A 16,581-nucleotide genomic window follows, 5' to 3' on the forward strand; every position below is an offset into this window, starting at 1 on the left:
GCTTGACTCAAGAAGGCTTCACCCATTTCTGATGGATAGATTTTCCTTTTACCTCCATTGGTTAATCAACATAGTAAAACAGGTCAGTAGTAAACCAGTTACTATTTTTCAAAGAAGGAAAACAATGACATACAAAATGATTGTTTACTAAACATTTATTCATTGCCAATTTACAGAGAATGCAACACCACTCATAATACTGCAAATAACTGAAGTGGGGGAATTTGTGCCAGTGAGATGACCTGGAACAAAGCAGCAGTGTCTCATTTTCTACGTCAAATGTCTAACAAGACGGATATATTCCGAGCAGAATTATTATTTAAATTCATCACAAATGTGTGTACATAGAAACCTGGAGGTAAATTCTAAAATGAATACAACAGATTACTTGTTTGTTTTAAACAAAATTGTTCAGATAAAGCCAAAAAAACAATTCAGGTTCTGTGTTACCAAATATCAACATTTTATGAGTGAACATGCTGATTTAAAATGCCTAATACTCTCCGACGTGTGTGTGTGTGAGTGTGTGTGTGTGTGTGTGTATCTCGCCCAACAATTGGAAATGTTTCAGAGATGATCCTACCAACGCGAGTTCACTACCAGCGACTTTTTTGTGAATGTTCAAACTGCTCTTTTTATATCTATTAAAATGGAAATTGTTAAAAATGATAACCTTTGCAGAAGATTTGTTTTGGTTATAATTCACAGCTAAGGAGGTAAGTTATGTGTGGCCAGAAAACCATGCATTCAAATAGTGGTCACTTTATCCAAATCTACACTCGCTTTCTTGGGTTCCTAATTCCTTAATAGAAGATGAGTAGGATACAACTTATTTCATTAGTAATTTCCAAGACAAATTTTTTCTTGTCAGCAATGCTGCTGGAATGGAATAACTTCTGGAGACTATTCAATGCCTTGCTTACAGGATGGACACACGTAAATTGATCTGAATAAAGAACAAATGCCTTGAATGTCGTTCTCAGTTACAGTGTGGACTTGGCATTCCCCAGAGAGGGGTGGTTTTAGAACGAGGAAACAGGCAAAAAAAAAGAAAACAGAACAAACATCACCATGGGACTTGGAACTTAGTTCTTTTATCTGGTAAGTGAGAAAGTGTGTGGTTGATGACATCTGACATCTTTTCAAGAGAAAGTCCATTCCTATTTTTGGTGCATTTTTTTAGAGGCCTCTCTTCTAGTTGTGTTCCCATTAGAGAAAGATCACAAGGCTTCAGAAGTCTCTTTAATTTAGAGTCTTAATTTCGGGACTGCGGGGGGAGTCTAGGTGAAAATGGTCCCTGTTCACACGTAACTAATTGATACATAAGGTACTTATTGGAAATTTCAATACAAATTGTCTTCATACCGTATCAGATCCTGTAGTAACTAAATACCACCACAACCATAACTGTGATTTTAATGGTAGGACAACCATACATCAACCAGCTAGAATCTGGGAAATCTCCATGCACCCAAATACTATGCCAATTAGAAGACTATCACAATTGGTGCAGGCTAATGTAAATTCAGTGCTCTCATCTCATATTTGGTTCTGTGTTTTGGTGTTCGGTTGCAAGGTAACATTTTTTATAGAATTTCTAACTTCAGAGGTTAACAAACCTCATAAATAGCATTTAATTCTTAGGTCAATAATACTAGAGATGACCAAAACTAAATAATTCCTACAATTTTGGCTGCAAAATACATCAATTTAAGGATATACATATAGGATCAAATATATAAGATCTTGTAACTCCCTTATACAACCACTTGAAGTTTAAAAATAGAAAATAATTTTTAAAAAGCTATATAGGATCTCTAGTTTACAGTATAATATGTAAAAAAAAAAAGTCTTAAGAAAATATGCAAAGCCTAGAACGTCTGTTTGGCAGATTATCCAACAATGAGGCTGAAATCCCCCTCAGCCCACTTGGGAAATGTACAGAATATCATGAAGCAGGGCGCTGGGGAGAGAAGGTCCTACGGCCAGGAAGTGTCTGGTGCATTATATACACCTAGCAGAAGGAAAGGGTCACAAAGATGCCAGCCACAACCCAAGGCAATAGGGACTAACAAAGTCATAGCTAACAAAACAGGGTCAACAGACCAGAGAAAATGAAGGACCCCTCAACCAGGTATAGAATTTCAATGTCGCTAGGTTAAAAAACTGGGGTGGGGGTGGGGCTTGTGTGTTTTCTAGTTCTAGGTTTCGCCTTCCTCTGAAGCATCAGGGATTGGAGGCAGGATGCTGGTTACAGGAACTGGTGGACCAATGGTCTCTTTCAGTATGGCAAGTCCTATGTTCCTATAATAAAGGGGAAATTACAGCGGATCACTTTGTATGCACACAGATCCAAGGAGACACACACACACACACACACACACACACACACACACACACACTTTATCTTTCTCAAGGGGTCTAAAATTCCACCAATAGAAAAGATTTCAGCAGTTTTTCACCAGTCAAGAAAGGATGGCAATTTCACAGCAGTGAAGCAACTGATAATTAATAAGCAATGATTAAATGCATACCCAACTGTTGTCTGAACCAACAGGTAGTATCGTTTCCTAATTGTACATACCAAGCAAGTAAAAAGAAGCATGCTAACAGAGTGGACCCAAGACTGGTCTGTCTAAATTCTACACATAACAAGATAAGAAAAGAAGAATTTAGCAATTTTTCCAAATGAGAATATAGGAAGGATTAGAGGAAGAACAGCAGACAATTCTGCAAGTTGTGGTGATGTGTTTTTCTTCCTATCGTGACCAGTATATGGTCCCTTGAAGTCAGAGATTGTTCTTTATTCATCTTCGTATCTACAGCAAAGGTATATGTTCTATCTCTTGCCGATGGCAGGATTTCCATAAACATCCACTGATGAATTAAACAAGTTCTTATTCCAAAGGAGCTCCATGACAGAAACTTGAATTGCATTAAATCTGCACTAAATGTATTCAAAATGGATTTAGATTTAGGGTTTTACTTTAAATTGGAGCCTAGAAAAAACAGACCAGTAATACAAGGGTTTTATGTCCGGTGTCACTTTAATCAAAACCGCCTCTTATGTTCTAAATTTGAAAAATCTCACAAAGTAATCCTAAGATGAGCAATTCTGCAAATCTAACCACTCCAGCGGCAAAGCAGGTCTTTACTAACTGCATCTGTTAGGAGAAAGCTGAACTGCAACAGAGCAAGGCTAATCACCTCATCACCCACAGGGGCTACGCAGGCAGCAGCTGCTGAATCCAGACAAAGGATGCCCAAGACTAGCACCAACATTTTAAGACTAAAGCTCTGAGAAAGTCTCACACAATTAAAACGTATTCTTTATCTACTATGTCCAACCAAGTGACAGTGAATATTTCAGATGGATGCATAGCTAGAGGTATAGGTGTTTCCTTTCCTCGTTCTTCTCCTCTAAGCATTGCTTCTGCGACTGACAATAAAACTTTGACTCCTTGTTATATCCATTACCTTTTGTAGACATTGATGTTGGGGCTTGAACTCAGGGCCCGTAGCTCTTTTGCTGAAGGCTGGCACTTAACCACATGAGCCATAACTCTACTACGTACGTGTGTGTGTGTGTGTGTGTGTGTGTGTGTGTGTGTGTGTGTGTTGGTACTGGGGCTTGAACTCAGGGCCCAGGCATTATCTTTTGGTTCCTTAGCTCAAGGCTGGCACTCTTATCACTTGAGTCACAATTCCACTTTGGACTTCTTGATGATTAATTGGAAGTATGAGTCTCATGGGTTTTCTGCCAGGGTTGACTTCAAACTTAGCTTCTCAGATCTCAGCCTCCTGGGCAGTTAGGATTATAGACATGGCCACCGATGCCCAGCTATGAACATTATGCTTGATTGTTCTTAGAACAAACCTTCACTTATTATTTCCAACAAACTAAGAATATGCTCCTGGCAGGAAAACATTTCTTTGCCATCCTTTTCTTTTTTGCTCTTTCCTCATGTCAAGGGATCTAAAACTCACTTAACAAATCAATGTATTGATTTATTCTTTCTGCATTAACATTTCCTGAATGACCACACCGAAGCTGTTCTTTTTCCTCTTGGTAATACAGAACTCTCTTATATTAATATTACATTAAGAACCTCTCAGTGAACCAGAGAAAGCACAAACAAGATGGGAGGAGAAGAGTTTTACCTGACTTACCCATTATTCTACTGAGGGCAGCATTTCTCGTGGGCGATCCGTCAAGCCCCTCGATCCCACTGTAGAGGGAATGGGAGATTCTTCGCTCTCTATCATCCAACACTGTTTCAATGGGCAGCTCGGGTCCAGGGGGGCTCCCCGGTGACTTTAGCTACAAAGAGGGGTTGGCAAGGGAAAATCAGCACTGGAGGCCCATTAGCAGCACGGGGGAATAATAACAACTTGCCCGAAGCCTGCATCCAACTGGGTAGCAAATGAACTAGAACTTTTCACCCTGTACCAAAATAATTTGTGATGACAGCTCTGCCTAATGACCAACTTTCTGTACCACTTTACACTAGGCCCCCCACGAAGTTCTGTCAGATTTCAACCACTGCAGGAAAATATGTATATTAAAAGCTTTTTAAAAAGTCTCATCTTGTTGCTTATTTTGTTAGTATCTGCTGAAGTTAATTTAAGTTATGCTTGACTCAGAATTCTTTATTAGATGCTGCTCTGTAGAAGGCATGCTTCTTGAGAATAAATGCTGGACTTCAGCTACAATTTTCATGCCTACAGGATATAAATGTACCTAAGAGCACATGTTTATATGTGTGCTAGTAGAATTATTGTCTCCTCCTTCTGTCAGATCCAAGTGCCTTCAACATAACACTGAAATTTAATTTCTTCTGATAGAAACGAACAATAACTGGGGCATCATCTTACTGTCATCTTTAAATACGAGGTCATAAATAACTGAGATAAACACTTTAAAAGGGCAGGGTGTGTGGCACGCATCTGTAGTTCCAGCTACGCAGAAAGTTAGATAGGAGGATTTTGATCCCAGGTCATTGCTTGTAAAAAGTCCAGACCTAAAGCAAAGCGTCGAAGGTCTGGAGATGTGGTTAGCAAGAGGCGCAGTGCTTTCTGAAGAAGCATGAGTTCCTGAATTCAAAACCTGCTACTGAGAGCAGCCAGCACCCCGTTTAGAGCTCAAATGTGTGCTCTGATCTCCTTGGGAATCCAAGGGGAATGCTGGGAGAAGCCAGCCGTGGCGGAAAAGTCAGCTGGCTTCACCTCCAAAAATAACCAATAAAAAGCAGGGCAGGGGGCCTGGCTTCAATACCACAGCATCAGAGAAGCAAGGGAGCGACAGGTGAGTCTCAGCTCCAATGCCAGTACTGCAAGGAAGAATACGAAAGCACTGGCTGAATGTTTTCATGAAGCACCTGTGTGAACGCTTAGCAATCTCGTACACCCTAACCGATGAGAGGAGAAAAATGTCCATTTCCATGAGCACGAATCAAAGCAGCACGCGGCATCCCTTCACACGGCTGTGCCCCACCAGCCAAGCTCTCCTCGCCAAAGCGGGCAGGAGGAAGACACGAACGCGCCCCGAGACACGCGCGCACCCGGGGGAAACAGTGCGTCTGGCTCTGCCTTGGTGGCGGGACTCTGAGCACACCTTCTGCACGGACCAGCTCCTCAGGAGGCCGTGGGCCTCGCAGTCAGGGCTAGCCTGAACCAGCGGCTGAGCGTGCCCGCGGAACGGGCTAGCCTGCACCGGTGCAGGGGGAGCTCAGCTGGAGGAGAAAAGCTCGCACTCACTCCCTAAACGCACAAAAGCCCAACTTCCAAGGTCCCTTCCAATGCACAAGTGATGACTTCTATTAGAAGCCATCATGTGTTTCCTATAAATGAGATAGTTAATGAAGTTGCGAATTGCAGACTTATCTCTCCTAGTTTGATAAGCACTGGGGAGAGTTAATGCTTCGAAGGGTCAACACAATTACAATTGGAGGCACGTCAAACTGCAGGAGAATAATAAACTTGCAGCGCTGGTGAATTGGACTCAATAAGGTTTAAACTGTGAAATGAGGATTTGTTTTATTAGCTTTTTTTTTTTTAATTGCAGATTACAACTGACAGCTTTACTGGAAAGTAAATTAAATATTCCAGGCCTGTACTACAAAAATAAATGCATAAAACAATATTTTCTGAATGACTACAATGCCAAAATTCCAAGACACTCTTGGGAAGGTAAAAACAACAGCAAAATAAAAGTCCGAACTCTACTAGTTTTAAGAATAAACATATTTAAGACAAAAAAAATTGTCAGTTTTGGGGGCTGTGTAACTCAGTAGTAAATCACTTGCCTAGATGTGCAAGGTTTTACGGCCAGCACCTCACGAAAAATTTAAAAATATAAAATTTTAAATAAGCATACACATTAAAAAACACTTGCTATATAAGTATTAGAAACAAGTCTTCTTTGATGCAAAATATTTAATCAGAAGACAAATAAGTTTGCTTAATAAACCAGGGTATAATGGCTCAAGTCTGTAAAACTAGCTCTTGGGGTAGTAGAGGTTCTAGATCAACATGGGCTTTAGAGACACAGTCTCCATAAAAGACTCTTTTAACCAGTGGCGAGGCACCGTGTTGGAGCTCCTGTCACCCCAAGCTATGGACATAGAAAACGGCTGGGTGTCGCAGTGCAGGCCGGTCACCTCGCAACAAAAGGAAGCTCGAGTAGGAGGACTGTGGTCAAGCAGGCCCACCATGACATGTGACAGGAAGTTGAAAAGAAAAGAGCTCAGGGATGGGCAGAATAGCTCCAGGGGAAGAGGGCCTGCTGAGGGAGGGTTACGCCTTGATTTCCAACACCAGGACTGCCAAAACTATGTATTTCTGCAATTTTTTTAGATAATAAAACCAAGTCATCTTAAAGAAAAAAAAAAGACATTCCAAGGGACTATCTTAAAATTCTATAGTCAAATTAAAGAAGTGTCCAATCATTATAGATTTTTCTTTACTTTCCTTCCTTCTTTCCTTCCATCCTTCTTTCTTTCCTTCCTTCCTTCTTTCTCTCCTTCTCTCCTTCCTCCCTTCCTCCCTTCCTTCCTTCCCAGTTCTGAGACCATGACTTGAACTTAGTACCCAATGCTTTCCCTCACTGGCTAGTGCTCTACCAACTGAGCCACACTTCCAAGACAAACATCAAGATGCACTGTATATGCCTGTAGTCCTAGCTAGCTACTCAGGAGGCTGAGATTTGAGGATCATAGTTCAAAGCTAGCTTAGGCAGGAAAGTCTGAGTCTTTTATCTCCAATTAACTACCAGAAAACCAGAAGTGGCACTGTGGCTCAAACTAGTAGAGTGCTAACTAGTCTTGGGGGTGGGGGGAAGGCTCAGGGACCACTGTCGGGCTCCACCCCCCATAATCCACTGGGGAGGGTGGGAGAAGATGCTCTGTGTACAGAAACTGCTTTGTCAAATAGCCAAAACAAAAAATCAACCCATGTCCTGAAAATTAAGGGAGGGAGAGGTGAGCTGGAGGGGTGGGTGAGAATGTTTAAGGGTGACGTCGATCAAGATGCATTGCACTCATAAACTGCTTTGTTGAATGGCAACTTCTTGTACAGACAATGAAAATATTCAAGCAAGAAATTGCAGACTTAGGCTGAGAAAAATAAAAATAGTACAAGTCTCTATTGAGACAAGTAGGATGCTTGTTCAGAAGAAATAGCTTACCCAATTTCCTGGGCTAGATCCTATACTACTTTTCTACCTCCACCAGAATCTAATTTACATTTGAAAAGACATTTAAAGGAAGACATCAACAGTCTACTGTATACAGTGAACAGAACATACAATGCCTTTTAAATAGTTCAAAAAAAGTACACAGTTTTGTTGTGAATCATCTGAGGATATTTTTGTTTTGAGTTTCAGAAGGGAACTGTCAAGTGGCCAACCAGCCAATGGGTGGGCAGGCTGGGAAGAGCGCTACCCAGCCCCCACCCCCCCACCCCCCCCCGGGCGCCTACGACGGCCAAACCTCATTGAAATGAGGCTTCACTGGAAGAGAAAGTAAATGGAAGAGCAGTTTTCACTTCAGCATCTCTGCTCTTCAAAAATGCAAACATTTTCAGCAATCTCACTTAATTCCGCCCGTGAGCAGAGGTTGCTTGGCCCTTCAGCTCTGCCCTGACAGCCTTCTCGTCCACGAAAGAATAAAAACCTTACCTCGCTGCAAGATAACCCCCACTGACAAGGGTGTAGAGGGATGCAGCAATTTGCTGAAAATTTGGGAATGTATATTATAGGTCAAAATGTATCACGCATTTTGACTCTTGGAACAAGCGATTCTATATCTTTATGGTCTCTACCTTAAGGAAAAAATAAGCTAAGTCAACAGTAAAGATTCATATGAATCCATACTTAGCATAACTAAGTACAAAGGTATAAAAATTAAGAATAATTGAAAAATCTGAAAACAATGTAAATGCAGTATACGATTTGGAAAAAAGACACTCAGATTGTATATTGCTTTTATAATTGAAAAATAACATGCTTTTTACTAACAAAAAACTGGGTATTAGCCAGGAGATGTGCTTTTCATTATATTCTTGGCACATTCTTGTCTTCATAGGAAAAGTGAAAAACTCAGCTTCTTTGAAAGAAATGAATACAATTTCTAAGGGCTTTAGTAAAATCTTATTTTGCCGCAAGTATGCATTCGTGGGTCAGATGATAGCAGTTTGGGTTGTTTCCTTTCACGTGAAGAAAATGTCTCCCATCCTCTCCACTGTAAACATGAAAAACCTGGCAGTGGTCCAGCCTTCATCCCCCTCCACAAACCTAGCACTGGATCTGAGCTGGTAGCTGGCAAGATCATATTATTTGATATTTCAGACTTTTTGAACATATTTATTCCATTTGATTCCCAATGTCTGCCATACCGCAGGCACAGGACAAGTAATTAATTTGATAAATGCACTGCTGAGAAAAGTGAATGACTCAGATTTTTCTCAGAAATGACATATTAGGTCAGGTGGAAGGAGCCCTCACTACTGAGAGAACGCTGCACCATCGCGCTGCTGCCATTCAGTGACGTTTAACCTACATTACTATTCCATGTCAGGGAGGAGCACTGAGAGGTAAACATAAAGCAACCGGATCAATGTCAGACCTAGGGGAGGGGGCGGGGAAGGTTGCAAAGTGCATCCAAAAAGGACCACACCCCATTTCCTCCCATGGCTATTTAGTAATGGCAGGTCAGACCGGCAAAGACAGCAGCTGAGGTCACCAGGGACATAGGGCGGAATAACTTCAACGGTGTCCTCTGACCCTAAAGCCCAAGCTTCTACCACAGGCTCCTTCCCCAAACAACCTGGATATAAACTGCCTTGAAGACACATCACAGCTAAACAGATGCAATCATTTACGTAAGAGGAACGGCTACAGAGCGTCTCCTTTACTCTGTCACCACATTGGCCTTGTAGCCATTGAGGGACTGCCCCCCCCCCCATTATAGCAGGTGCACAGGGACATCAGGCAAAGTAAAACCCCAGCCATGCAAGGGTATGCACGATGCAGGCAGGGCAATCCCAGGTAAGCCTGGCCATGAACATTCCATTGCGGGCCTAACAAAAAGTCCCCTCCCCCCCAGCCCTAACAGACTTTGGATAACCCATCCCATCCCATCTCACTGCACAACTCCACCCCTGAGGGAAGGTGGCTTGCCCCCCACCCCCACCTCAGAAAACAGTCCTTGCCTGTTGAGACTGAGTCCGGCCTGTTCCTTTCTCTTCTCCATCTTCCTAACAGACACAACACAGGCCATTTTACCTTCCTGCATTTATTTCTTAATGCATACACCAAAGAGAATCATAAATGAAATGTCAGGATCCTCCAATTTTCATATACCTATCTAATTTTGAGAGGATTATATCTAGAGAAAGAATTTATTTTCAAGTAGTCACTGATGACTAAATCCCTTCAAATGGGATCTAAGACAAAGGCTCACCTGGCAATATTCACAAGGCTTTATAGAAAATGACTTCCAACACAGACATTAACAAAATGACTGGAAGCTAGGTTAAATTATGGTGATTTTCACAAATATTAATTTCCTTTAGATATTTAAAATAAGAAGAATTCTCATGCCTGGGTTTTTTCCAGTAATCAAGGAGCAGTGTCAGGTATTAACTGCCAGTCCCCTCTATCTCACTCAATAATAAAAAAAAATTGTCCTGTTGGGTAAGTGATACCAATTTTAACAACTTGCCTTATGCATTCCCAAGCTGAAACAATGGAAATCTAGGACTCCAAATATTTATCTCTAAGAAAGTTACACTACCTTTCTGAAGCATTAAAATAAGGGGAAGTCACTTTTGTTGAGAAAAGAGAATACAAGAATAGAGTAGAATGAATACAATTAGAATAGAAGAGAGGGGGAGGAGAAAGCAGAGGGTAAAAATTGCTTGCATAATTATTTTTTTCTGGTATTTTCAATCGACAGTTGGGATGAATCTCTACTTCTACAGCCCACGGATGGGGAGGGACAGGTGAGAATCTTTCATAAGAAGCAAATACTAGAAGAGCCTGAAAAACACTGACATTGAAGAAGAGGCCTGCAAAGGATGCTCTGAAGGAGAGTTCAGAGCCAGAGTTCAGCAACAGGAAAACAGAGCCATCGAGGTAGCATTGTGAGATGAGGAGGCGCTCAAAGATTCCTGGAAGGTAAGCAAAGCAGAGCAAGACAGAGGGCCCTGAGAAAGTCCCATGTGCTACCCAGGTAGCGATGTCAACAGAACACGGGGTTTGTAAGATGATGTCTAGTGAGGAAAGCTGACAAATAATTCGAAGGGAACCATAGTGAGCATGTAGAGCACTACCACATGCAATGGAAGGAACAATAGGAACCATTCACAAATTCTCATCTGATCTTGACTGAAAACGGGGTGCCGTGCCTTCACAGACTGGACAACAGGGCCGGCGAGCCCACCGGCAAGGAAAAAACTGCAGGTACATGACCTGGGCCGGGGGTCATCGGTGACAGCACGATGCGCTAGGCTGGCGTCAGTATTTACTGTTCCGTGATCTATAAATGCTCTCCCCGTGACGCGAGGAGATTTTCCTATAGCACGGGAGGTACAACAGCAGCAGAAGGATGTCGTAGGACTTGGGGGAAGTGGAACCAAGCTCTTCTGTCTTCCTCTAATTCTTTAGTTACATCTTGTCAGTACAAAAGTCTTGTCGATAGTATTACAAAGAAAGCACAGCACTCATGATAAGATGTTTTTAATCTAATTGCTTTATAAGCATACTTTGTCGTGAGAAATACGAGCACTGTATGAAAATGATACCATAAGGAATATAGAATATTAAAGTCTATTATTGTCTATGGCAGCTGTTTTCTTACTTAAATCATTTTCATTCATATAAATTCATATGTAAATGCAAATGGGACACAAAGACAGTTCAGTGGGATTCCAATTTCATATCTTTTATAGGGCAACAGGGAATAAAATCAGTGCTTTCATCAAAACATTTTCAGGCTGGTGCCAGTTTGCTTTGCTACTATTTGGGGAACAATAGGGGACAAGAGGAATGAGAAACGAGGAGAAGGCTGATCCTCCATTCATTTCTAATGCTCAGTCCTCCATAACCATCGATGCCTTCCTGAGAAGGAAAGCCTGGAGAAGGTGCTACAAATCTCAGTTTGTTTTTAAAGGGACTAAGACTTAATATGATATATCGACCAGTAGAAGATGAGAGAGGGCTTGACGTCTGTTTTATTCATCTCTATGTAAACAAGAGCTGACACATTTTCTGATGTGTAATAGCTGAGCACTAAACATTCATAGGCAAATACTGTCCACTGGAATGTTAATCTCTTAAGCAAAATCTAATATGGAAAACTGTAAACTCTGTTGAGACTTTTTCACATAGTACTTTCAAGGCCTTACTTTAAAAAGATTAATCAATGGTTTGAAAAGAAATAATAAAACGTTATTCAAGAATACCAGTTCAGGGCTGCGAATATGGCCTAGTGGCAAGAGTGCTTGCCTCGTATACATGAAGCCCTGGGTTCGATTCCCCAGCACCACATATACAGAAAACGGCCAGAAGTGGCGCTGTGGCTCAAGTGGCAGAGTGCTAGCCTTGAGCAAAAAAAGAAGCCAGGGACAGTGCTCAGGCCCTGAGTCCAAGCCCGAGGCCTGGCAAAGAAAAAAAAGGGCTATCAGTTGAAGGTTGGAGGTGCAGCTCAGTGCTCATCTGGCACATGTAAGGACCCAGAGTCCATATTCAATATAGTAAATAAGTAAAATAAGAAAAATAAACAAGTAAAATAAAACAGTAATAACAGCGTTTGCCACTGGTAACTCACACCTGTAAGTTTAGCTACTCAGGATGATGAGATCTGAGGACTGAAGTTCAAAGCCAGCCCAGGCAGGAAAGTCCAGGAGACTCTTATCCCCAGTGAACCAGCAAAAAACAGAAGGGAAAATGTGACACAAGTGGTAGAGTGCTAGCCTTGAGAAGAAAAAAAGAAGAAAAAGAAAGCTTACAGACAGAGTCCAATCCCTGAAGTCAAGCCCTAGGACCAGCATAGGGAGGGAGGGAGGGAGGGAGGGAGGGAGGGAGGGAGGGAGGGAAGAGAGGGAGAGGGAGGGAGGGAGGGAGGGAGGGAGGGAGGGAGGGAGGGAGGGAGGGAGGGAGGGAGGGAGGGAGGGAGGGAGGAGAAAAATAGAAGAATTTATCAGTCCAAAAGTCTACTCAGGGACAGAGTGTGGTTATATTTATCTGGTATAAATTAATATTCAGTCCTGTTTGTTCTGATATTGTTAATTAAGGTTACAGTGTTCTTAGAGAAATTAATTTGTTAATTTATATTTGATAAGTAGAAATAACACAAATAAATCAATGTTCCTTTTAAAAGCAGTTCTCTCTACTTGACTATACCCACTGAGCTCAAGGAACATTGCTTTGAAACATATGATTGTAACATAAGCTCAGTGCTTTCTATATTGATGTAAGTGGTCACCACTTGTTTTATTAAGTATATCCTCCACCCCCTTGCCAGTCCTGGGGCTTAAACTCCAGGCCTGATTACTGTCTTTGAGCTTCTTTGCGCTTAAGGCTAGCACTCTCTACCACTTGAGCCACAGTGCTACTTCCAGCTTTTTCTGAGTTTATTGGATGTAAGAGTCCCACAGACTTTCCTGCCCAGGCTGGCTTTGAACACTGATCCTCCAATCTCAGCCTACCGCGTAGCTAGGATTACAGGGGAGCGCCACCAGAACCCTCGCAAGTAGTGCCTTATTAAGAGCAATTTAGAATTTGGGATACAATTTTCAGCGTGTCTGATCTGCTAGCAATTTTGACTTAGCTCACTGTAAAAATTCACCACGCCCATGTTAATTTCCTGAGATTCATGATTTGTTTTTCTTTCTCCAAGGCTTCAGTCTATGAGGAAGAACCCTTTCACCGAGCCGGGAAGATGACCGCACACTTGGCAGTGTCTAACTAGCCTCTCCTAACTGCACACCGTGGACGCGTGCTTGCGCGTGCTTGGGCTAGAACCAAGGCCCTCGTGAACACTGGCCGCATGCACTTAGACCCGGTGTGCCAGTGCGGCAGTGCGGGAGGAAACAGTAGGGGAGGGAACGGGAGGGAGCAGACAGCCCACAGGGCAAGGGAGTGGGAGGGAGGCTCCGGCGCGGAGCGCCTCACCAGAAACACCTCCTCAGTGAGGACACGCTGAGGGGCAGCCCACTGGAGACGCCACCAAGGGGTCAAGCAGCCTCTTAGGGGGGACCCAGGCCGGGGTGCCCATTCCCGCAGTTAGAAGCGGGTGGCTCTACCGGGCGCCTTGGGGGGGCGATGGGAATGGTGACCGTATGCTCGTGGAAACGTTGTGGTGACGGCGTGCACGATGAACCCACGTCACGGCCCACCGGCAACGCTGGGGAAGATGGCGGGAAGGCCGTGCGGTCTGCAAGGGCAACGTCTGGGGGAGGCCGCCGGCCGGGGCTGTCCGCCTGCCCGCCTTACCTCGCTGCCCCTGCTGACGCGCCGGGCCACGATGAGCTGGATCATGCCCCGCTTGTTGCCCTCGGTGGACATGGACCTCCGCAGCGCCTCCATGGCGTCTTGGTTGGTCTTGCCCAACAGCGATTCCCCGTTCACGGCGATCAGCTGGTCATTCACCCGCAGCCGGCCGTCCTGGGGAAGGAGGCAGGTAAGGTGCACGCCGTGACACAGTCCGCGGCCCCAGACACCACTTGCCCTTTACTTTCCAAAGTTAAGACAAAGGCAAAGAAAAGGAGGTGGGGGGCTCGCATCCTAGTGGATTGGACTCCATTGAACAGCAGCATAATGAAGTCTAAGCAGCCATGGTGGCCCGCTCTCTTTCAATCATTGACACATTTGTAAATTGAGTCATTATCATAATCTGTTTACCAAAATAGCATACTAATTCAAAGGACACAAAGCGATTACTTTCTGGCTTCCAGAAACATGCACCGAGGTTATTTACAAGGCAGGACATGCGCCAGCTCAAGGCTATGAGGCGTCTATAGAGAAGAGCCCCCTTCCCCACAGAGGAAACCTTCTCCCCACTGGGAAACAGCGCGGAGCTTCACACTGGGAAGGGAGAGGGAAGGGCTGGCCCGCACCGAAGGACGGGCGGCTGGCAAGCGTCTGCGCAGAACGCCTCCACTGCACAGGGAGGGGCTGTGCGGAGGAGCGGGACAAAGCGGGGCAGGTCCTTCACGGGATGCACTCCTGAGCGGGCACGGGCTTGGGGAGGCGGGCACGGGCTTGGGGAGGCGGGCACGGGCCTGGGGAGGTGGGCACGGCTTGGGGAGGCGGGCACGCGCTTACTTTGGATGCTGCTCCTCCGTTAATAATGGACTTGACGAAGATCCCCAAATCTGCGTGGTTTTCTTTGGATCGGTTGCCTTTGACACTGACACCCAGACCGGCAGATCCTGAATCATTAAGCGGGACTTCAAATGTCAGAAACTCTCGGGTGCCATCGGGGGTGAGAACAATATCCTCCTCTTCCGGTTTCTGATAGGGAACAAAATTGCACATTGCATTTTACTCCAACGTCTCTTCCTCACACTGTTCTTTTAAAGATTTTAACTGTCCCAGGCATAACATTTCCACCAAAACTCCCAGGGAGCCTGTTGGTATTGGTACCCCTTCAGTAACTCCTGAAACAGCTGGCAATGTCACACTGTCTTCATGTCACACTGACTTCAACACTAAAAGAAACCTGTACCAGAATCTGAGAAGCAGGGGAGAGGATGTAAAGATACGGAGATCTGTAGACGCTCAGATTTTTGCATGTGATCACGAGGTTTTATGGTATATTTATGTACTTTTAAGCCACAGAGGAAAAGAGGAAAACAAAATCAAATATAATTAATTTGCCATTTCTTTTCATTAGAAATGCTGTGTCATTAATAGTTGAGTGTTCACTAATGTACTTTTTTTTCTCCACAAACAATACTAAGTCTTGATGATCCACGGTCAATATAAAAAGGTATACAGATCTGAAAACTCCAAAAATAAAATTTTAAAAGATGGGAAACAAAGTAGAAATACAACTAAGTTGGGAAAATTTTTTCTACTCTATTGTATCACACATAATATAGCTGATGAATAATGTCTATCCTGTTGCATTAAATAGCCATATAGCGAGTGTTAATGTCCTAACTACAGGCATTGAGTAAAAAAGAAAAAATTTAAAAATATACTACATTTAGGTTATACAAATACTTCATCTTTATTAGGAAAGACAGGGAGCAATGAAAGCTTAAGCTATAACCCCAGGAAAGACAACAAGATGATACACTCTCTCTTTAAACACCCAGAAGTGGGGAGCTGGCTGCCTTCTGACCCCTTCTTCATCCATCTCACCATCCCCAAGGGTTTTCATGGGTTCTCTACAAGTTGTAAGACCAGATCGCCTAAGTTCGGTATTTACAATCACGGAAAGGTTGTATGACTCTTCAAGTCAAACCACTCTCACAAACTTTCTTCTTCCGATTTCCCCAGGTAAAGTATTTCTCTAGTCCCAACTTTGCCATTCAAACTGGAGTTAGCTAGTTAATATTAAACAATAACAAGCCATATAATAGCATGTAGTTGGGATGGCATTTACTTTATTCAAACACACACAAATTGGCCAATTTTTATTTTGTTCTTTGCATGCTATCAGATTTTTTAATTTCTGAGAAGCAATGACAAAGTAATATTAAAGGGCATGTAGGAATTTCACAAATAATTTTGGATGTGTTAATTACAGTATTAAGGATTAAATAACTGTTGAAGCCCAATATCCATCTGTGGTTTAGACTGTAACACGAATCATACGCTACGTTAAAATCTTCAAGTCCATAATAAAGTGACTTTCCTAATTGAGAAATGTTCAGTCTGAACACCTTCCTTCTGTCCTGTCCTTCCTCCCTTTCTTCCTCTTTCCCTCCATTTTCCTCCCTCTCCCCTCCCCCCTCCCCCTCCTTCTCTCCCTCTCTCTCTGCAAGGGATCAAATCCAGGGCCTCATGTGTGTTAGATAAGCATTCTACCTCTGATCTACACCCCTAGTCCCACAGAAGAAAGGTGTTTTGTT

The 16,581-nt window shown here is 43.2% G+C and overlaps 1 protein-coding gene across 12 annotated transcripts in view; it reads right to left on the minus strand.

Annotated features, from left to right (window-relative positions):
* Nucleotides 1-16,581, minus strand: part of Pard3 (par-3 family cell polarity regulator) — a 553,146-nt gene that overhangs the window by 209,521 nt on the left and 327,044 nt on the right. For 11 of the 12 annotated variants that reach the window (XM_048367966.1, XM_048367964.1, XM_048367961.1 and 8 more), the window contains 3 exons: nucleotides 14,825-15,013; nucleotides 13,994-14,164; nucleotides 4,171-4,321 (listed from right to left, as the gene is read on the minus strand). In XM_048367966.1, the coding sequence (XP_048223923.1) occupies nucleotides 4,171-4,321; nucleotides 13,994-14,164; nucleotides 14,825-15,013 (511 nt within the window). Of the gene's footprint in view, nucleotides 1-140; nucleotides 2,305-4,170; nucleotides 4,322-13,993; nucleotides 14,165-14,824; nucleotides 15,014-16,581 lie in introns of those variants that run through there. The other variant, XM_048367970.1, reaches the window with a different exon arrangement.

This window comes from Perognathus longimembris, chromosome 18 (genome assembly GCF_023159225.1).
Source record: "Perognathus longimembris pacificus isolate PPM17 chromosome 18, ASM2315922v1, whole genome shotgun sequence".
Taxonomy (NCBI): domain Eukaryota; kingdom Metazoa; phylum Chordata; class Mammalia; order Rodentia; family Heteromyidae; genus Perognathus; species Perognathus longimembris.